This window comes from Vanessa atalanta, chromosome 25, assembly GCF_905147765.1.
Source record: "Vanessa atalanta chromosome 25, ilVanAtal1.2, whole genome shotgun sequence".
Lineage (NCBI taxonomy): Eukaryota > Metazoa > Arthropoda > Insecta > Lepidoptera > Nymphalidae > Vanessa > Vanessa atalanta.
The window spans coordinates 8517292-8540501 of NC_061895.1; the positions used below are offsets into that span (position 1 = coordinate 8517292).

At 39.1% G+C, this 23210-nt stretch overlaps 1 protein-coding gene across 2 annotated transcripts in view; it reads left to right on the plus strand.

Annotated features, from left to right (window-relative positions):
- LOC125073814 (calsyntenin-1) overlaps nt 1-22414 on the plus strand; it is a 188271-nt gene extending 165857 nt beyond the window's left edge. The window contains exons 2-18 of one of the 2 annotated variants that reach the window (XM_047684897.1): nt 8413-8573; nt 14788-14909; nt 15397-15614; nt 15822-15968; nt 16395-16595; nt 17040-17120; nt 17615-17797; nt 18021-18148; nt 18268-18448; nt 18520-18790; nt 18880-19073; nt 19326-19510; nt 19841-19957; nt 20100-20189; nt 20280-20406; nt 20489-20782; nt 21113-22414. In XM_047684897.1, the coding sequence (XP_047540853.1) occupies nt 8413-8573; nt 14788-14909; nt 15397-15614; nt 15822-15968; nt 16395-16595; nt 17040-17120; nt 17615-17797; nt 18021-18148; nt 18268-18448; nt 18520-18790; nt 18880-19073; nt 19326-19510; nt 19841-19957; nt 20100-20189; nt 20280-20406; nt 20489-20782; nt 21113-21180 (2768 nt within the window). In that variant the 3' untranslated portion in view covers nt 21181-22414. Of the gene's footprint in view, nt 1-8412; nt 8574-14787; nt 14910-15396; nt 15615-15821; nt 15969-16394; nt 16596-17039; nt 17121-17614; nt 17798-18020; nt 18149-18267; nt 18449-18519; nt 18791-18879; nt 19074-19325; nt 19511-19840; nt 19958-20099; nt 20407-20488; nt 20783-21112 lie in introns of both variants that reach the window. The other variant, XM_047684896.1, reaches the window with a different exon arrangement.
- Nucleotides 22415-23210: the final 796 nt, after the last annotated feature.

The following is a 23210-nucleotide window of genomic DNA, read 5'->3' on the forward strand; positions in this document are numbered from 1 at the left end:
AAGACGTCTCCACTGACCTAATAAGGCAAGTGGCAGAGAACACTTACTTGGTGGTAGGGCTTTGTACTAGCCCGTCTGGGTGAGTACCACCCACTCATAAGATATTCTACCGCCAAACTCAGTATTGTTGTATTCTGGTATGAAGGGTAAATGAGCTATTGTAACTACAGGCACGAGGGACATAACATCTTAGTTGCCAAAGTTGGTAGCACATCAAATAATGATTACTTACAGCGCCATTCTCTATGATCGGGGTGATCGCTGACCGCTTTCACATCACGTGTCGCATCATCCAAAAAAAAAAACATTAAAAAGAAAAATATTTTAAACGTCATATTTAAGTGTTGATATTATGTGGCTTAATTTTAAACCGAAAGGAAGTAAATGGCAGTTAGTACTAGAACCGTCAAAGTTACAATATAGTTGAATGTTTTCGACCACGTTTCGATGTTGCAATTATTTTTTTGTCAACATTTCTAAAATGTCACCGACTGTGAATTTCTAGTCGGAGTGTATTCATTTACATATCGATTAGCATAAAATAAACCTAATCGATATTCTATCAAAGAACTCGCTTAACTTTTGTTATACTTGACCTTTTAGATTGATATTAGAAATTATTATCATTTATCAAGTTAAGCTGAAAAGCTTATTATTATTTCGTCTGAGTGAAGATCTGCTGAACGAGACTCGTATATCTCATACACAATATCTAATAAAAGTATAATCATCATCAAGACTGACAACTGTTCCCATATTAAGATAAATTCGCTTGAATTACGCAATATTTCCACCATTCAGATCTACACGTGCGTATAAATTGCGATCCGCGTCACATACCGAGCCTTTAATTGCGAGTTCTCATATATCCTTATTTAATATATAGTTAATTGAATGGTGTTTATTTAAAATATTTAAATTGAAGTATGGTTCGATTTTCAAAAAATGGCTGTAGTTAGAAAAAGATAATTTGAAGCAAAGACTAAAGGTTTTATCTCGGGCAAGCATCACTTAGTTTTCATGTGTTTATAATGTATTTCGTGGTGAAGATAAACATCTCAAAAGAAATAGTTCTTTTATTGTCATAATAATAATGAATTCACAATAAAATGTACAAAATATTGTTTCTTATTTCAAGTACTTAACTCAGCGTTAATGTTCAGTCAAGACGTGTATCATAGAATATTTATTATGGATACTCGCAAGACTTATTTCTGATAATATTCCTCCAGCAATATTAACAACAAATTATTATTTATGTCGATCAAATAAATATTTCAAATACGCTCAGAAAATTTTACTCGTTTTTATACGTTGCTATGTAATACAACGAGAAATAAGAAATTTTAATTACTGTTACGTATAAACGTTCCTTCGTATATGTTATTATTGTGAAGATATTGAAAAATATGCCAATAAACGGCTCGAAGCGTTGGACCAGAGCAGGAACGATTGTTAAAATATATTCTCCGTTAGCCTGACTTCCAGAAAAGTAATGAGAAAAATATAATGTCGGACCCACGTTGGGCGCCAGTATAATGAATAGACCAAAGTTTTTATGCTCTTGTATCACTTGGAAATATTAAAACTGGTTTTGAGGTCTTTTTATTGTTTCAAAGTCCTAAAATGAAAATATGGCTTATTAAGTATCGATCCTTAAGGCGAAAGTTTACTTAGTACTTATTTTTTCGCATTACTTGTAATACTAGTTACTAATGGAGAACTTTTTTAGGTTTCGATCAAATTATATTTGTCGATGATGATCACGATCTATTCTAAGTTTAAAAATATATTATCTTTTATAAAAGGAAATAAAAAATCATATAAATTTTAATCAGTAGTAAATTAATGAATTGTTTGAAATGTAGAATTATCTTTAATGAAAGTCTCACTTCGTGCTGGCGTGAGGAGGAAATTATACAAAATGGGACAGGTTTTCCTCTTTAATAAACCGTACTTGCGTAAAAAATTAAATCTAATTATCCACTTTGGCTTTAAAACATTTTAATAAGTGACCTTAATTTTCAAACAAAAATGGTGACGGACATGTCGTTTTTAAAATGTTTTCATGGAGGAGAATAATAGCCATATATATTTATTTAATACCAAACGATTACTGACGAACATTAGGACACTTCGCTTGCTACTTAGCTGGCTATATAACGATATTACTAACCAATACTTATCTTATATCTATTGACATGAACTTTTGAGACCTGGACACTACGGCTGTAGAATCGGAGAGTCCGGTTTTAAATACTGGATCCTGGATATATTTATTTTTTGGTCCAAGCACTCAGTTTCCCTTTAGTTTTAAACTTGGCAGTTGCATTGAAGACATTATCAGACGTTGACAGTGTGCCTTATCTCTTCAGTCGAGTTAAATTGCTGTGTCTTATCTTTTTTTTTATGTAGGCAGGTAAACAAGCCTAATGGGAAGTTAATTAACTATTAACTATTCCTTTCATCGACAAAGGGCCACCAACCTTGGTAGATGTACACCCCTTATGCCTGTGGTTACATTAGACTGCAAATGAGAGATGATATAGAGTGCAACCGTGTTAACGCACACAATTGAACTTTGTAATATCACCTGGGCAGTTAATGTGTCTTGGAGTTTTATCACTAAGGTAGAAATTCGGTCCGATTAAAGTTGCAAATCCGTAAAAGGAGACTATCTCTATATATCTGGCGGAATATTATTTTTCATTCATCGATTTTGTATGTGTCGTAAACGTTAACGAGTACTATCGAACCACGAAGCCTGACCTGAATTAATTCTTTATCATCCGATGTGACCCACAATACCTTTAAGTTGATAATATTGATTCAACTGGCCTTGTACAGCGAAATGTATAACGTATTTCATTTAAAACTAAAACTTCTAAAATTAAGGAATGGTATGCCTATTTGAAGCTGAACTAAAGTTAAAAGGCTTTTATATCTTATCCTTTAAAAAAACGTGGTTATGACTACATAGTGAAGGGCGATGTTTTAATTGGCCAGAAGCAGTTCAATTATCGTAAAAGTAACGTAAATTCATGGTAATCTTATATGTCACTCTATACTACAAATTTGAAGATGTTTTTCTCTTTTTTAGTTTGGACTGGTATTGGCCTATGTGAAAAAATCTTTTTGCGTTAGATTTATTGAAAAAGGTTTTAGAGACTTAACCCATGGGAGTGTGGGGGTGGAGCAATAACGTCTATCGCGTCTAGTAATATTATTTAAGCTATTGAACCGAAACTTTATGAAGAACGACGTTTCGTAATCGACTGAACCATTAGTTTCTCACAACTATATAAAAGCAACGATATATTTCCAGAAACTAAGTGGCCTCGTGCTCACAATAATACGTATTTATTAATATAAAGTATAAAAAATCTGCCATGTCAACTTTAATTAACCCGCATATGTTATAAACGCTAACTGGGGCGTATAAAATTTTAGTGTAGGTTAACAACAACGCATTTTACCGCATTATAGCAAAGTATAAGCTCTTTAGACGAGAGGTTAACAAAATTGCTAACTCCGTGAAAATGTAAATTCAACGCGTAACGAACTTCTATTAAAGTGCTATTTAAATTTGAACATGTAATGAGATGTCATTGTGAGTGCCCAAAAGTTGAGGGTGAGCTCAATACGAATCCGCTAATAAAATTCTGAATTCTACTCGAGACAATATCTCTGTGCGATGTAGTGACAATGGTTGGAGGTGGTCCGGGGAGTGCAGATACTTCCGTCTCGTTCTTTTATAATTTTTTGATTTAACTTGCAATGTTTGTTAGTTTATTTTGTTCAAATCTTGTCAGCTGAATTATAACCACTTCCTCTTATCCTATATATTAGTTCAGCTCTGATGACAATGCATTTTTATGGTAGACATGATCTGACTCTTCTAGAATTGACTCCAGAAACGAAGAAATTCTTACCCTGTGCATCCCACATTCAAAAATAAAATTATTGACTTTTGTTTTAAGAAGTGTAATAAATCAAATAAACATATATACGATCACGTGCCAATAATCATATCAATATTTTTTTTTATTTATCTTCAATTTTCAATATAATAATAAGCTCTATAAAAATATATACAGTTATTTTTGTTTAAGGAGTCGATTAAGACAGAAAGAGAAAAAACAGAGTTAAAGTAAAAATACGCAGTGATTTGTCAGTTAGTGAAATGTTTTAACATTCCCTTATTCTATATGAACGAGCCTATGTAGCTCTCGAGATGGCCGCGCTGTCTGAAACACCAATCCTTTTGTAAACAAGCACCCAATGCCATCTGTCACTGCTCGTAAAACCCGGTTTGATCCGAGGGTCAACTTTACGATAGTGATTTTCTAGAGGAGTCGACTTGAATAACCGATGAAGTCGTTCTGAAAGTGTTCCCTTTAATCGAATGTGAAATTTGATGCTGGGATTTATATTCTTCAACACAGATACGACCTCCCTATGTAGTCGCATATCTATATACTAATTTTGTAAAGTTCCCACAGCAGAGCAAGGTCGTGGAGAAGGTTTGTCGTATATTTTATTTTTAATTACATACATTTTCATGCCTTATTGGCGCCTCATGGCTTACTTATTTGGGTCCAAAATGCCATTTTCTATAGATCGGGTCGGGTCATAAAAAAGTTATTGACCGGAAGTGGTTACGCGGTGCCTCAAAAAGCACGTTAATTCGTTTGTATTGTGTCGGATTTGCCGTTCCGTCAGATTATGAGCAAAATGGCCACTGACCAAAATTGAACCTCTGAAAACCTCTCACAATACTAGACCATAATAAATATATATGCATATAAAGATAGCTCGTTTCTTTAAAGACATAGATGATCGTTTATTAATCCGTTAATACTTACTACATTAAAATGGATGGAAAATGTTTTAACCGGGACAAACTCGTAATCGCTCGTTATGGTTATAGGGCCCAGAATACGGGCGCGATTATTAAATTTACCGGGACGAAATCTGACGCGGAATGGATTTTTACGGGACGTTCTGGTGGATAAATGTTTTGTTTAATATTTAATATTATCGTAAACGTTTAAACTGATTATGTATAAATGTACATTTAATGTCGTTTGTAATGTTTACTCCACATGAACTTCGTAGTAGAAATTAATATTATAATAATTTTAGGTGTAAGTAATGGTCATTTCAAATTTGTTTTTCAAGTATGGTTTGCTTACTTTTTATACAGAGAACTGAGATGCCGAGTGGAGAGAACTTATGAACTTAATCAAATATTGTAGGTTCATGGTATTTAGTTGTGTTTGTAATCATCTCGTCCTCGTTGGTAAAGCATAACGCCGAATTAGGCCAAGCCGCACTAGAGCAGCGTGGTGATATAAATTCCAAAAAATATTCTCCAAGAGATCTCCAAGAAACATTACGGGAGATGTATTTACCCAGTGAGCCAGAGGTGTATTTACAGGTAAAATTACAAAAACATTACTTTTTTTAAGTACAGATTAAAAATTCATAATATCTGAGTGAGTCACTCTCCCAGTCTCGAGATTTCTGATATATCGTTAAAATGTATATTATTTGCGTAACGTAAAACAATTTTCCTTTTCCTTTGTTTGCAACAAAGGAATACGAAAGTTTTGGATAACAAATAGATCAAATCTATTTACAATTAGAGGATTAGCATTAATATCTACTACGTCACTGTCAACATGATAGTCACCGTTTATGGACACCACTTACCATAATATAGCCCACATAGTCTAGTCGTCACAGCTGTCAATAGAAAGATTATGTCGATACAAATTTATTAAATCTGTATGTACAAAACACGGAATGTAAAATTTTAATTTTGGTGTAAAATTTTTGGGTTAAGGCCTCCTCTCCCTTTGAGGAGAAAGTTTGAAGCATATTCCACCACGCTGCTTCAATGCGGGTTCGTGGATACACATCTAGCAGAATTTTGTTGACATTAGACACATGCAGGTTTCTTCACGATGTTTTCCTTCACCGCCGAGCACGAGACGAATTATAAACACAAATTAAGCAAATGAAAAGTCAGTGGTGTTTCCTTGGGTTTGATCCCGCAATCATCGATTAAAATGCACGCGTTCTAACCACTAGGCCCTCTCGGCTCTGCCTCAGTCTTATTTTAATTTATTTTATTAATTAATAATAAACTACGAAGCGATGAGCCAACCTTAAGACTTGTACGGTATTTGCTGTCTAGACCGCTGCTGTTCGACGTCTAAGGTATTTTCAGAATGTGTGCAAAGAACAAATTTGAGTTAGATCTGCTGGTTCGCTTTAGATTCCACGTCTCTGGTATTTGCATCGGTATCGATTACGTAAATAAGAAAGACAACTCAATCGTAGACTTCATCGTCAAATATTTGAAGACCTTATTTACAGAACACATCTATCTAACACAGAATAAAATAAAATTTGTACCTGTTTGGTCGAAAGTTTTAAAAGTCCCTTGCGAGTATTGGAGTCACAAACAAAATATCTTGATTTGATTCGATAAAAATTTCATAGGTATTTAAATATGTTTTCAATTATTGATATATAAAGGTATATTAAAATTATTCTGTTTGTGCTATCGATTTCATCGCCTTGGCCATACGTTAACAAAATCCTGATGTTATTGACTGATTTGACTTTTATCGAGGTCGGATTCATTTGGAAAATTGATAGATAAAGCATTAATTGATTCCTAGTATTTCAACAAAATAATAAACATCAAATCAATCAAAATATACTTTATTCAAGTAGGCTTTTACAAGCACTTTTGAATCGCCATTTAACAAACTATTTTAAGTAAAGCTACCGGTTCAGAATGTAATTTCTACTGAAAAGAACCGGCAATAAACTCATTAGTTACTCTTATTCAACATCTAAAAATACAGTCATGTTAGTTAAGTACAATTTTATATGTATGTTATGTCTCCTGCCTGGAAGTCAATAAGCATTAACTCCACGCCCTTTATCGTCAATATAATCTTATATCGAATAATATGCCTTCCTTGCCAATGTATTTTTTACAAAAGACTTGAATCTATGAAACGGCAATTAAATTAGTAAAGATAATCAGTAAAGATCATAAGAGGGTCCGAGAAAAAGTTACCAGAACGGCAATTCATTGAAGCGTCAAACGATAAATTGTAGCCGGTTGAAAATTCCAATTACTCCCTACATGTAAACAATTTTCATACATATGCGGTGGCCGCACGAGGCGCCTGGCTGTTATCCAAATTGCAGGGGCTGCGTCTGCGGCTTTCATCCATATTTTAGCAGTTGCATCTGTGCATTAATGCGTCCACGAAGAGCCTTCACGAGTAGTGCAAGATTATATTAGTTGAACGAACGCTCGTGTTAAACACTCTATCACCTAAGTGAACCTAAACGCTATTGATTAGTATATATTGTATAATTGTTTTTTTTTTTATTTTATGTTATTAATTAATTTTTGTGGTCGAGTAGTGTGTACACCGGTCTTCATGGGTACGCCACTCCGAGGTCTCGGGTTCAATTCCCGGCCGAGTCGATGTAGAAAAAGTTCATTAGCTTTCTATGTTGTCTTGGGTCTGCATGTTTGTGGTACCGTGGTTACTTCTGATTTTCCATAACACAAGTGCTTTAGCTACTTACATTGGGATCAGAGTAATGTATGTGATGTTGTCCAATATATATATTTTTTATAAGTTTAGTGATTGTGCTTTATGGTAACAATTCAATTATTTGGTATGTACAATTTTTGAGGAACCAAAGAAATAAACGGAAGATCAAGATGTGTGCTTCTACTCTTATATTTAACACAGAGAGGCCTACGATATTTTACGATTATGGACAGAAAATCCCATTTAGTACTGTTTTTTAGAGTTCGGATATAAAATATATACATTAAATATGTATATGGAATTATTTAAAAATAAATGTCACTAGATGGCATTTATTAATTTCTTTGTCATTGAAATACCGACTACTTAGTACTTAGTGCCTTAATAATATTTTACATCATATACATTGATCAAAAGTTTAGTCAGAGTATTTCATTCATATAGAGATTTATATAACTTTACCTAAGCACACAAACCGTCACCACATATTAAACAAAGTAGTCTACGCCTTTTGATGCAAACTATTTCCGCACCAAAGTTCACCAAAATTGGTTTATCTAATATTACATAAGCGTGAAGAGGTCACAGACAGACAGCTACTTTCGCATTTATGATATAAGTATTGATTAGGCGAATGACGACACACCAATATGAAAAACAAACGCCGCACTCGTATAAATCATGGAATCACAAATATGCTTCGTGATAGATCCTTTAGGAGCAGAAAAAAACATGAGACCGTAATCAACAAATAACTAAAATACATATTTATATAATTCATATCAACAAATATATAATGGCATATGTTTCCTTGTTACAGACATTCCATATTTAGAGCTGGCTGAACCAGACGAAGGCTACCATGGGCTGATCCGGGAGAATGAGACGCTAGTGGAGGTGACGCCGGCCATTCGCGCCCGGGGTCCTCTCTGCTCGTTCCTCATCTTGAACAACAAACACCATGGAGAAGCGCCATTTGAGGTACGTTTTATATCACGGAACAGAATATTCTATCATCTAGTTCTATTGTTCTTTGATGACTTCATCAAAGAATAATAGAACATGATAGTAATAATCGCTACAATATAATTAAACCATTTGAAGGATACCTACAAAATGACATATCTTAAGTCGACTTTCATAATTCACGAGTGAGATGCGAATTGTGTTCTTACCGAATAGCAGAGCAGCTTCAATAATTAATTTATCTTATTTTATTCGAATTCCAGCTTATATAATGACGAAATTGTTTGTTTATTTAGTTGAATCAATTTGTCAAACTCGTTCCCTGGATCGCACTAACGTTTCGTTGAGTGGTGACTGATATAGACGACCTACAAAAATCTTTGTTCACTTGTCACTTATCATCTTTGACACGTGTTAATCCACCCTATTTATTTATTATTTCGTTACCACAGTTTATATAGCATATTTAAGATTGGGTCTCTCTAGTGAGCATGATTCATACTCGTGTCAGAGGGACCCACTCTTCCATAACATGTTGTGTTATATAAGCAACCAAAGAATAAACATACTTTTAGTTAATATAAAAAGAAAAAAAAAACAAAGAAAATAAAGTAAAATCAAATAAAAAAAAAGATAACTGAACTTAATAATTATTACAAAGGGCAAGTGTTTTTTGTTATCCACCATACGTAGCAAAATAACCTCACCATCACTTTATTCTATATCGTCCTTAAAAATGTGTTCATCTTATCTATTTAAATATACCTATTTGAGTTTCTAATATATTATGGTTATATGTGATCCGAGGATTTAGATGATGTTAATGTGATCTTAATAACAGCTAATGTTCCGAACTTGGCACTGATAGTATTATGATAAGCAACAGAGACTGCCAAGACTCTGGCGTGTAGCTTATTGTACGACGTACGTACACGTGTTATGTTAAACAGCTCGTAAATGTATGATATTATAAAACAGAGAAGTATGTTTGTATGTTTGTTTGAACGCCGGGATGAGTTTAATTAGGAACGCACTTGCGTGTAGCCTATTAAGTTACGTGTACTCATGGTTTCGGACCAGAAACGTCTATCGCAGTGATGCACTATATCTATTTAAACAATAATATACTAGCTGTTCCGTGAATCACTGATCACAGTCCTAGATTTAAATTGCATTTAGAAATATACCATTCCTTAAATAAGTCCTCAATCTGCGTTCCAATAACGAAATTGAACTGCCATACCGTACCTAATAAATATATACTTTACACTCGAGCGTTCCTTGAAATCATGTGATCCTAGTACCCAGTGCTAACAAAAGTATCCGTCTATTTTTATTATTTAAATTCAACTCGAATATATCTGAATTTCTAAAAGCTTTAATTCTACTAAGATTTATTAATAAAAGTATTTGTAAAAACAATAATGGACCGATAGTGCAAGACGCATACACGAGTGTTTTTATTGATTTCGCAAAACTCAGAGCGTAGAGAGTTAAGTAGAATGAGAAATACATTCAGGAAATTAGAGATACGGGATAAATATCAAATGAAGTTACACAAATGGAAGCTTTCTGGCAAAGCTAATCGCCCTAATGCCAGTGTCACGGCGCCCTAATGACAGGTGATTAAGCTGAAAAAACATCACACGGGATGAAAATATTAATTTTATTTCCGCTGTAGCCGTCGCGTCGGTCCGGTGAATTATAAAGCGTAACAATGTCCAAATTTCTGTTACGGCGTCCAACTTCAACCAAGACTAATTAACTGGATAAATTTTAAAGTATTTTTCGTAAGTCTAGGTCGAGATTCGAATTCGGGATATCGGGACCTTAACAGCGCCGGGTTTGGGGTCGAGGCGCCTGTTTCTGAAAAACACTGAAGTCTACAAGGTGGGGTGCTACCACTCAATTTAAATACCCTCTATCGACATAATATAATATTCTCTTCGTAGGATTTTTTTTTATTATTGTAATATTATAGAAGGGCATCAAATGCGGGACTCGCCCGAAGCGCCAAAATGGTTAAGCCCGTACCTGAGGGTCTACAGCATGTGCTAGCCACTAGACGAACGAGAAGGTTAAATTAATCACGACGACTAAAATATTGACAAAGCTGAATTACAAACAGGTATTCGTTAAGCTTACGAAGTTAACAAACGTTAATAGATAATAAATCCTTGATCTCGTAGAACTAATTTGATTATAAGCCGTCGAATGAAAACCGTAAAATACTTAACGAAAACTTCGCTAACTTTCGTTTCGTAAGTTCAAAAGTCAATACTTTAAGTGATTCAAGCTGAAGTTTGGGTGGAGTAAACAAGAGAGGAGGGGGAGTTGTTTCAATCAGTCGATATCGTTGTACGCGATCATCGAATATTAAACATGGGGGTAGGCAGTGCATCCGATTTATATTGTGACAGGCAGGGTGTGAACGATATACATACATATGTTATCTGGCAATTGGACTTCATTCTGGGGTGGGTATAGTTGTTGTATTACTTTGTAAGAAACGTTATCTATTACAATGTCAGTCTACTGATAGTGGTGACCACTTACCATTCAGTCTAATATAGTATCGACGCGATCGGATTACTAATTTAAATTAAAAAGAAAGCAATTCGCTCATATAAAGAGTGTACACAACGTCGCTGTTCTTATAATATGCCAAAGTATCTTTTGAAAATAATACTGAAGCTCTAAAAGATAGATGATTTTTCATTTGTCTACATTAGCAGACAAATTATATGAATGATAGTTTTCCAAGTAATCCCAGACGTATACTTTTGTATCTTCCATCCACATTTAAATGCATTCAATAAATAACGTAAAATACATATATCTAAAACGATACATTTTAAACTTTTCCAACTTGTATCGAAACGTATTCGAGTTGCAATAAATAAAATTGAATAATATGTCAAAGGAACGGAAGAGAGAAAGGCGCAGAACGGATTCCACGAACTTATTACCTACGTGATAAAGTTTATTATTGTGTATTAACGAAATTCACGAGTGTTAGTCTAAGTTATAAAAGGCAGATATTTTGCAGTTGAGTTATTATAGTCGTAGATGTGAATTTCCCAGGAGAAATTATGTGTTGCAGGTTCTAAACGTTCATTGTTGCGGACCCTGAATGCCTGCCTGAATGTTAACTAGTTTTTATGAAACGCAGATCTTTGTTGCAAAATAATTACCCAATTGTGTGTGTGTGTGTGTTTTGTTTTATTATTATCGGTAGTGCTTTTGTGCCGTCTATCTGTTGATAAACATCTGTGCACTCTGTATTCCCGATCACTCTAACAATCCGATAGGACGTCAAATACGACACGACCGAAAAGAGTTCAGGTGCAGGACCAACTGGTTAACGTACTTTCCGAGACTGTTGCATTTTAATATAGAAAAACCTAATTACTTTTTATCGGTCCGAGGCTTGAACTCAGTATCTCGAGGTCTGCAACCTCATATCTAGCTAGACCAACGAGGCAGTTCGTCTGTTATTGTAATCGGTCAAATATCAATTCTATGTTTGCCTTGGTTCCGGTTTGAAAGTTGAGGGAGTCAATGTGACAGGCGCAAGGTATTACCGATAGTAATTTTCATGGATGACATTGCATCGACGTTTTAAAAAATGGATATTGCTTACAGTGCAATTTTTAACGGCTGGCGTTGGCCACTACCATGAGACCAACCAAGCCCATTGACGTCATAGCTATTAAAAATTTCTTTCTTTACTGTAGGACAATCGGTATGGAGGTATGAATATGTGTGGGGTTAGAAATTAGTTTCATAGTTCTCATTCTAGTTATCTTGGATTTGAACACGGGGCTGCGGGGTGTAAGCCAGCCACTAGACCAATGAGGCAGTCACAACTTACCCAATACAAGTTAGAAATAAGTACCGAGGTCTTTTATTGAAACTAACTTTCGCTTACCTTGAACGGGTAATACAATAGCTTCTTGTTAAGGATAAATTAATAAAGCGCTGTTTACAAATTCAGTCCTTGTTAAGTTATGCTTACCCTTCATTAGAGACTTCTGCTATGAAAATCATACCGTTGATAATGTCTAGGGAATATCTTCGTCTTGATTACATTTTTAGGATTCGTTTGTATTGTAATTTTTTATATAGGCTTGCGTCTTGGAGATCTTTTATTCTTAGTCTAAATTTTAATGATGACTCTAAGAAGCTCAGCTGCTAATATTACAAATCAAATCGTATCAAATTCCTTTATTCAATAGAGAAGCATTACACTAACTTAATGATTGTACTTGTACACTTGAATTAAACAGTACCACCCAGTCAGTTCGGAAAAGAAAATTACCTGACCTGAGAAGAACCGGCGAAAGAAACTCAGCATGTACATTATATAAAATCTTCGAAGCGCGCTTGTATTTTCATTTCGTTCAGTTAGGCTTTACAAAAAAGTTTTAATTTATCAGTGCATATAGATCCAGCACATAAAGTCTTCGTTATAGAAAATTACGACAAAACAATGATTTATTATAGAGTAAAATTACCATATTGTCTTTTCAAAAGGTTATTTTGAAATAACAGACTAAACACATTCGCTTGTATTTAGATCTATAATAGATACCTCCTCAAATTATCAAAGTCTTGACTTAGCCCTGAATGTGTGGACACTGCATGCAATTACTGTGACGTCAGTCGTAATGACAGTTTACGTAGCATATTGGTCTTGGTTAGGTTTTGTGGTCACCCGTGTCGAGTCTGGTCTCGTAGTAATCAAGGGCCCAAATGTACAGCCTAACAGCGTCGTCAAATCGTTCGGGTGCTCTTATCTTTGTTGTTAAATGTTTTATTCATTTACATTGGCAAGTTGTTAAACAAATATAATATATCTATACTTCTATACTAATATTGTAAATGTGTAAGTAACTGTCTGTTGCCTCTTCAAACTTAAACCGCTGAACCGATTTAGATGAAATTTGGTGTGTAAATAGTTTGAGTCTTGGAGAACATAGGCTACATTTTTAAATTCACCCCGCGAGGGGGTTACAATGAGGGGTAACGGTTCAGATTAAGTGAGTATTTTTATAAATACTTGGGTATAATAGTCAGCCGACTACGAAACTCAAACAGACAAGTGCAACGCAAATTGTTTTGGATCTAAAGTTTATGTCTAAAGTCTGAAGGTATGTGCAACATTTATTTGATAGATATTAATTCATATGTATCGATGTAACCAATAGACAATATGACGTTTAGGTTTTTATTGATTCCATTACCAAATGGTATCATTTCTTAGCCTTAAAAAGCCGCTAGATAATAAAGAAAAGAAACTTAATAAAAAATGGTATATTCTTGTAATGAAAAATGATAATAGGACATGTAATTTTATATAATATGTGGATTTAATTGTATGTAGATCAATTCACTCACGAAGGCTCGCTTCACGTTAAATTGTCGGTGTTCATTAGTCTTAGAGTGCGTGTGACAATTGAAATAAGAGTAAATACGGCAAAAAACATGCAAATTAGATTATTTGATTACTTCTGTTCTTAAGGTTTACGTGTGGTTAAAAGCGAAAAACAATAAAAGCAGAAAAAATATATACAGTTAACTTAATATATACTACCCGTGCGTAACATCCTAAATAATTTTCGACTATATTATTGAAAACAGTAATTATGGGTACCATCGATTAAACTCGTGCTTAAATTCTTGCTTCATAAAGACACGATTTCGATGCACTGAAAAGCTTTCATGAAAGCTTCAAAGTGTCTATTTTAGAGCTCGAAATGCAATAAGTTTGAGCGCGGAACGTTCGTAGCTTTGTTTTATTCGTATTCTCTCGTGTCATTTTATGTTTCTGCGGAACTGCACCGGACGAGGGCGCTATTAGCCGTCAAACTCGCTCACTAATAATAATCGTGGCTGCCGACTTGTAACGTCTTCATATTGTATTCAGAATAGATGCTGCATTTAAATACGTCGCAATTTAAGCTTCAAATAATAGAAACCATGTGCAATATTATACAATTTAAAAAGTGAAATGACAGCTGATGAATCGTTTTCTTTCACACTATTCCGAATTTGAATTTGTAAAAACAAGGGGTAGATTTTTAATTACTAACTACTTGTAATAAGATATTCACAGTGGTCCATGGATGTACTTCCAAAGATGAGCATGTTATGTTCACTGGGCCATATCGAGTTTTTAAAATCAATACAGCTATTATTTATTTATATTGTTCTATTTTTTTTTTAGATAATGGTGATTGACGAGAACGAGGCGCGTCTGCGCGTGCGCTACCCGCTCAACTGCGAGAAGCGACGCAACTACAAGTTCGACATCGCCGCCGTGGGCTGCGACGGTTCCTACTCTAACACGTAAGTTTCCGTACCGCTTGAGTACGAGGGAGGAAAGTAAGCCGTTTTCCGTTCTTAATCTATATATTACCTGGATAATTTCTTAAGCCGTCAACAGGTTTTACAGCGTGCGTCTCATCAGCGGTACTAGTTATTACTAAAACATGACTTATTTTTTGGGAATAATATCTTACTATTTAAATAGTATTTACAAATTCAAATAATTGAACTAAAGTAAAATTAGAAGAAATTGGACATTACAGACAGACGAACGATTTAATTAACAATAGAGAAAATGCTCTCTTTCAAGATAATTAAAAATCTTAGTGAGATTTTCAAAGATACCTTAGTTAAATAGAAAATATGCACATATCTCGTAATGAATATGGAACTTTTTAGCGTCAGAAATATTTCCCGCAAACGTTTTTTGACCTTGAAACTAGACCCATGAAGCCTTCGACTATTCCTAATACATTGACAATTTGTAAGCCTCGGCTTTTACTTCCAGTGTACCAGTCCACATAACAGTGACAGACGTGAACGAATTCGCGCCCGTGTTCAGCCAAGCGGCGTACGTCCGCTCCGTGGACGAAGGCAAGCTGTACGACGAGGTTGTTCGCGTGGAGGCGACGGACCGCGACTGCACTCCGAGATACGGCGACGTCTGCAAATACGAGATTTTGAACGACGGGGACCGGAGCCAGCCCTTTACGATCGATAACGAGGGTACAGCCGTAGATTTGTATAACATTACTTCAGGGTATAATATGATTTCCCTATATCTAGAGCCTATCCTAAAAGGCGAAATTAATGGGGGTTCTGGGGTCCTATATTTAAATCAGGAGCAGCCCAGTAAATTGTAATGGGTTATCTAATCAATTTAATAATAGTATGAAAACAAAGAATGTTTTTCAAATTATTTCTATGCCTCAGGTGTGATCCGCAACACAGAGCCGCTTGAGTACGACAAATCACACAACCACATCCTGTCGGTGACAGCGTACGACTGCGGCATGATGCAGTCCGCGCCCGTGATGGTCACCATCAAGGTCAACAAACCTTGCCGCGCTGGTTGGAAGGGTGAGCACAATCTCACACATTATTGTTTTATTAGGCATTTCTTTCTAAACTATACCATTTCTACGCTTTTAACCGCCTCGTTGGTCGAGTAAAGTAAGTTTGTAAGACTGCAGATGATCGGACTAGGAGAGTGAAATAAAAAAGAATACACTTGTGTTTATGCAAATAGTATATGGCAGTAAAGTATCTTCTCCAGTTTGCTGGTCTTCCTTAGCAAAAGCCGTCGTGGTAGATTCTGTCAGCAGACCTTGGCTGAACACAGATTTAGTAAAAGAATGATTTTTATTTAACAAAATGTTTTCAATTGTGTTTTACTGTCATAAAATTTGTTTTGTTTTCTGTTCAGCTGATAAAACAACTTGGGTCTTAGACTTTTATGTGTATTACTGATGCCATAGCATCTTAAGGTCTTTGAATAACTTCTAGGTCTCGCGGAACGCGTCGACTACGCCCCCGGTACCGGCCCCCTAGCCCTCTTCCCCGCAGCGAGACTAGAGGCCTGCTCCAGTGATGAAAGATGCCCCGGAGTCACGCGTATCCAGGCTGCTGTGACCCTGCAGGCTTCTCGCGCTGGAGTCGCTTGTGACCGCGACACTTACACCTTGCACTCACAACGGACTATATGCGGTAAGCGGACTAAACAGTCAGACTAGTTTTAATACAGACCGATAGTAGTTCGGTAACGAGTCAAAGTCTCTATTAAATTTCAATCATCATCTTGAAGCACACTTGTCCATTGATTGCCAAAAATCTACCACCGATTCGGAAACCAATAATTGGAAAAGAAGAAAGAGATTTATTTTTATTTATTCAAGCATCAAGAATATACAATAAGACCTTCTTGCCGAGAGACGGCATTTCTACTTTTACTTTTTCTATTTCTACGTTGTATATATGTATAAAGCAAGCGATCGTGGCGTTATTGTTTCTGTTTGGTTTGTTATTTGTGAAGTAAGAATAATTATGATCCAAATTACAAGTGAATCTGCTTTAAGGAATACAATAAAAGTGTGACTCGCGTTACCAGTGCCATTGTTAATGTCTAATTAATCATATCGTTATCCCTTCTAGGTTTGGACTCGAAGACAGTAGATCTGCTCCCGAGCCCCGGCGTGGGTAACGAATGGGCCAAGTCTCTGAAACCGGATTCAGGTAAGTTCGGTAGCAATTTAATTAGTTTTCTTAACAAATAAGGGAGGAAAAGGGATAAGGTAACTAACCATCTTGCCCCACTTAATGTAGTGGCTGCTTGTGCCAATTGACGCCAGAATTGATTTGTAAACCTATATCCCGTTCATGTTGTTACTGGCCCACTCTGCCTTTGTTATTTGGCAAATAAGCGCAGTAAATAATCAACGCGGTTTCATTTAGCTGTGTCTACATAAACGACATTAATGAATTTAAGCTTAATAACAATTTACTTTCGGCCGAGTAAAATAAAGCCACCTCAAACCATGTCAAAAACAATGGAGTTTACGTTAAGAGAATATTGAAAATCCTGTATGGTGGGGAGGAACTAACCACCAGTAAAATCATAGCAAAGGTGGATTGCCATTAGACAGGAGTATCTTGCAGAATATCCAAGCCCAAACAAATAGGACAAGACACCCGATGATGACTCGTTGAATATTAAATGTATGTTCCAGGGCGAGACGGCGAGCAAATGTTCGAATTCGACGGCGAATCGACATCAGCAATTGTACCAGAGTCGATCCTGAAGCATTCTCTCGGAAGCACCTTCTCGGTGTCGACGTGGATGCGCCACGCCCCGCCCCCCGACCACGACAAGCACCGGAAGGAGCACGTGCTTTGCTTAGCTGATGACCACAGTGAGTTATTTCCTTGTAATAGAATCAGTCGTTTATCGATCGACGACATATATTATATAACCACGATACCATGCCTTTTTTTAAATTTAACCTGATTGTATTCTGTCTTATTTTAAATGAAAATTGCCATAAAAAAATAAGAAACTTATACAATATCATGAATTATTGTTTAAGTCCCAGAAATAAAAAAGCACCTCGTTAAGATAAATTAAATCTACTTCAGAAATGAACCGACACCACTACGCATTATTCGTCCGGAACTGCCGCCTGATCCTTCTCCTGCGGAGGGACTTCGGAGAGGGAGATCTGAACATCTTCAGACCCGCCGAATGGCGCTGGAAGCTGCCCGAGGTACGCATAATTTAACACCATGTACAGGATTAAGTATTTCATCAAAAATAGTAATAATAAATATATCACTACTAGATCACTTATAACGAAAAAAATTATAAATCTTTGTAATCGTCGAGGTATGCGACAACGAGTGGCACCACTACGCCGTGAACGTGCGCTTCCCGAACGTGGAACTGTTCGTCGACGGCGAGCCCTACCGCTCGCCCGACGGCAAGGGCCCGGAGGTGATCGACGACTGGCCCCTCCACCCGGCGCACGGCGTCAACACCACCCTGGTCGTCGGGGCCTGCTGGCAGGGTGAGTTCGGGCACCTCAAAAATAGAATTGTCGTGGGACGCAAGTGACGCGTCACGGTCCGCTGCGCGCAGGTACGGAGAGCGACATGAAGCACCACCTGCGCGGCTGGCTGGCGGGGCTGGGCGTGCGCGCGGGCGGCGTGCAGGCGGCGCCGGCGCTGCGCTGCGCCGCGCGCTGCCGCGAGGGGCTGTCGCTGGCGCCCGACCTGTACCTGCGCTCCGTGGCCGTGGAGGGCGACGGCGCGGCCGAGGTGGAGACGCTGGTGCGCCGCGTGGCCTACGGGGACGCGCGCGCCTTCCCCACGCCGGGCCGCCGCAACGTGCACCTCGCCACCACCATCACGTGAGTGTCGCGTCGGTCGCGTCGGTCGCGTCACTACCTCGTCGCTACCGGGCACCGCTTACACTTACGAGCCCCCTCGGCCTCCTCAGCTGCGACAACGGCCGCGTGATCAAGGCTCGTCCGGCGGAGTCCTACGTGATGGTGCTGGCTCCCCAGACGCCCACGATCCTGCTGAACGGTAGCTCGGACGCCGCTCGCGACTACGCCCACTTCCGGGCCGGTCTGCCCGTCTTCCCGGATCTGAGGGTGCAGGTCCTCGCCAGGTCCGGCGACAACGTTAGAGGTAAGATTTTGGTACTAAGATATTTTACAGCTGGATTACTGGTACATAGATGAAGAGAAACAAATACAAATTTGGTATTATTAATCAGGCTTTACGCTTACAACTCGAGACTGTCATATTAATATTTCGACCGAGGTTCGGCACCGTAAACACTATCAACAATATGAGAGATACGAGTTGTATGAATCTCGGTCGAGAGAACCCCCCCTCAGTTGCAACCGGTCAGCATTTCGAATCGTCTCGTGTCTGTAGAAGCGGAGAGCCAGAAGTTGGACTCGTGCGTGGTGTCGGTGTACCCGGCGCTGAACCCCGACCACGAGTCGCTGTCGCTGCGCGGCGCCGGCCCCGACGCGCCCCCCGTGGGGGACGTGCGCGCCACCCTCACCAGGGACGGCGTCAGCCTTTCCGGCGCCGACTCCGTGCACAACTACCAGCAGGTGGGCGCTTAGGGATAGAGCCATACCGACGCACCGGCCGGTTAACCCTTGTACAAAAAAAACATAACATAGTTTGTCGATGTTTGATAAAGTTTTTCGTTTATTTATGTCTCTTCTTATTAATAATACTTAAATACTTTATTTGTAGACATTTCCTAAATGATGTTAATTTATATTAACATCATTTAGAAAGTACCGTGCACAAAACAAAAAGTTAAATTGTGTCAAAAAAAAAACCTGAAATATGGAGTTTAATCCGATACGTATCTGCTTAAATGATTATGAATAGTAATGATACTCTTGAGTGATCTGAATTATTATCCCTTAAAGATTCTACGTGAGATCGAGTACAGCAACAAGAAGCCCGCCTACTATCTCAACCGCGTCTTCAAGCTGACCTGCTCCGAGCTCAACGGACGATTCACCAGCAACGAATACGTGCAGACCGTAAATAACACTTTTCACAAATAACGGCGACCTTCAGTATAATCCCTACCGTTACATTTTCTTGTAAACTGTAGAGCTCGATCGGTCGGGTGCTATAAGTTGTATTTTGCCATGCTCTAAACCGATTCTACCACACTCGCAGCTGACCGTCGTGCACCCGCGCGCGGCCGGAGATGCGCACGCGCAGCGCCCCTCCGGCCTGGCGGACAAACTGGACGTCGCGAGGGACAAGGTGAGCGGGGACGATCAGTGGAGACACTTGTCGACATTTAAAACGAAACCGATCGGATCAGTGAGTACTGACGCCGCGCTCGCTCCCCAGCCGGCGGCCGAGGCGGCGGCCGAGCTGGCGCCGCGCGCCTTCGCCGCGCACGCGCTGCGCTCGGCGCACGCGGCCGAGCTGCCCGCCGCGCGCCTGCTCGACCTGCACCCGCGCGACCGCGCCTCCAGTACGTACGGCCCGCGCGCTCCCCGCTCCCCGCAACACGCCCCCCCCACCCCCCAGCCGCTCTCACGCTGACCCGTCCGCAGACAACGTGGCCGTGCTGATGGGCGCCGTGTGCGTGGGCGCCGTGGTGGTGCTGGCGGCGCTGGGCGTGGCGCGCGCGAGGGCCCGGCCGGGCCGCGCGGCGCGCCCGCGGGCCCCCCGCGCGCCGCACGACGGCGAGATGGCGTGGGACGACTCGGCGCTCACCATCACCGTGAACCCCATGGAGGAGACGCCGGCGCGCGCGGCGGGCCCGGCGCCGGCCGACAGCTCGGACGGCGAGTCCTGCTCCGAGTCCGACTCCGAACACAACGACTCCTCGGACGAGGACGAAGAAGGTAGCGGGATCGGATCGCTTGAGATATTTCTGTCTGTGCCCATGAATAAGTTGCCATGACCCATAGATTTAGAAAAAATTTAGATATATGGATCTGAATGTTTTAATATTTTATAAAATAGACTGTAATTATTTTATCATAATCATATTAATTAATTACATTCCTTATCATGAATTCCATGAACAATAACCGACCACCGATTGTACAATAATGTCTTTGTGCATAGCTATGATCATTCTAAAATCTGTTTTTATTATTTTAACTGTGGTAATTTGTAAATGAGTTGATTCGGAACAAATGAAAGAGCGTGACCGTTCGTCTCCGTTTCAGTGGTGGCAGGCAAGCAGCACAAGTACAGGAACATCAGCCAGCTGGAGTGGGATAACAGCACGATGTAATGCGCCCGCCGATCGCACTCCCCCTCTCCCTCTCGCCCGCGCACGCTCTCGCTCGCACCCGCACCCGACCGCCGCCCCGGCCCGCCCGGAGGCCGGCCCGGCCGCCCGGCCCGGCCCCGCCGATGTAATATACCGCGAGACTCGGCGGCGGTCGCGTCCGAGTCGCCGCGAGGCCTCTCTTAGCACTCTTTTATAATGGAATTGATTTCGTAGGCAAATCGAACACAGAATTTTCTAAACGCAGAACGTATTATCTAAATCTATTAAGGAAAGGCACAAATTAGTTAATTTCGAGCGCACATTTGACCGACATCTGTCCCGACGAAAGTGAACTCTGTCGGCGAGGCGCGAGGTCCGCGTGCAGTCGCAGGGTGACCGTGGGTGTATCGTAACTTGTAAGTAAGTCTCAAAATTGATCATATCAAGTTTATACGTAAATACGATTCCCTCGCTTGCTTCCGTAGACTCTCCGGAGTCGCTGGACTCTGGTACTCTGGTACTCTGACCGTACCCATGTATCGAGCAGTAGTCGATGTATCGCATGGAGTCGTAAGAGGATTTTAGTGTTAAGCGATGAAATACTATGTATTATATATCTAATGTAAGACGCTTCGCCCGATCGTTTCATTCAAACGCAGTTTCGACGGATATCCGCCCCGCCATGTTAAGTTAATGCATTTATTTAGTACAACACGGACAGACAGACCGAGGTCTGCACATTCGAGTAACGGTACAAACACTTCGCTGTAGAATAATGTTTCATGATAACGGATTGTCCACTCTCCCTTTACGAGCTTCTCGAACGAATCGGCTTAAATGTATATTAGGCACAGAGTTATTTGAAAACAAATAGATGTACTATAACTATACACCTACTTATACCGACGACGTCGTTAGGATCAGCTACTATATTGTATAACTACATATAATTATATATATATTTTGAATGCGTTAAGGGATTTTTACTAACAATTAGGTACTAAGTGGCTACGTGTTAGTGTCGCGGGGAGCCCCTAGCGTAAGAGTAGATAAGTTTCGTCCTTCGTTTCGGCCCGGGTCGTCCGTCTCCGTCGCACGCGAGGGCCCGCATCGCTCCGTCTCCCTCGGGGGTTTGCATATCAGGATAGTTTGCCATATTAGAATAGAGTCCGACTGTATGTACGTCTGTACGACCACTGAGCAATCTTTGTGACATAATCATTGGTGTATCCGTCTCTAGTTGACGTCGAGTGTTGTTCGTTCTGTCTCTTTCTATCGGAGTTGGACTTTTGTGTATTCGCACGTTGAGTTGTTGGTGTATTCTGTTAGTGGATATCAGAGGTCGCTATTTTGTTGACGATACGTAACTTCTGACAAATTTATATAAACTTGGACCTCAGCTTATTGCAATATGGTTTAAGATCAATTGTAAAAGTTTGTCAGAATTACATTCGATGCGACGCGGCCTCTGACAGAGTATGCAAGGAGCGGGTTGCGGTTAGGGATGGAGAAGATAATTTCGATGGCAGTTTACATTATTTTTTGTGCCATTTAAATATTTTTTACAACTATATCTCTGCAAGTTCCTAAACGCAACGCGCCGTTTCGTTTTCTATTGGTTATTTCGTTGAGTTTGCTTTTTACTCGACAACCGTCCAATGACCACTTCCCGATTCTTTTTATAGTTTTTAAGATCTGACTTTGAATTTTGGCCACGACTCAAAATAATAGCACAAAATGCAGGCGTTTTGATTTATTTCAAATATGTATTATAAGGTAGCTACTTACTTTACTTTATATGATTACCTAATTAATGGTTTTTTTTTTTCATTATTTTGTATTTTTGCGGTATTATTACTGTATACTTAGATATCTTCTTTGATGTATGAATTATTATATTTTAGCTAAAAATAAAGTTGGTTTAAAATAATCGATGTTTCATTTAATCACCTGTTTGTATTTATAAAATAGCCTGTAAATGGTCCACTGCTAGGCTAAGACATACTTATTTCACCATACTTGGATGGAGGAAGCGTCAGCTGGGTAGGTAG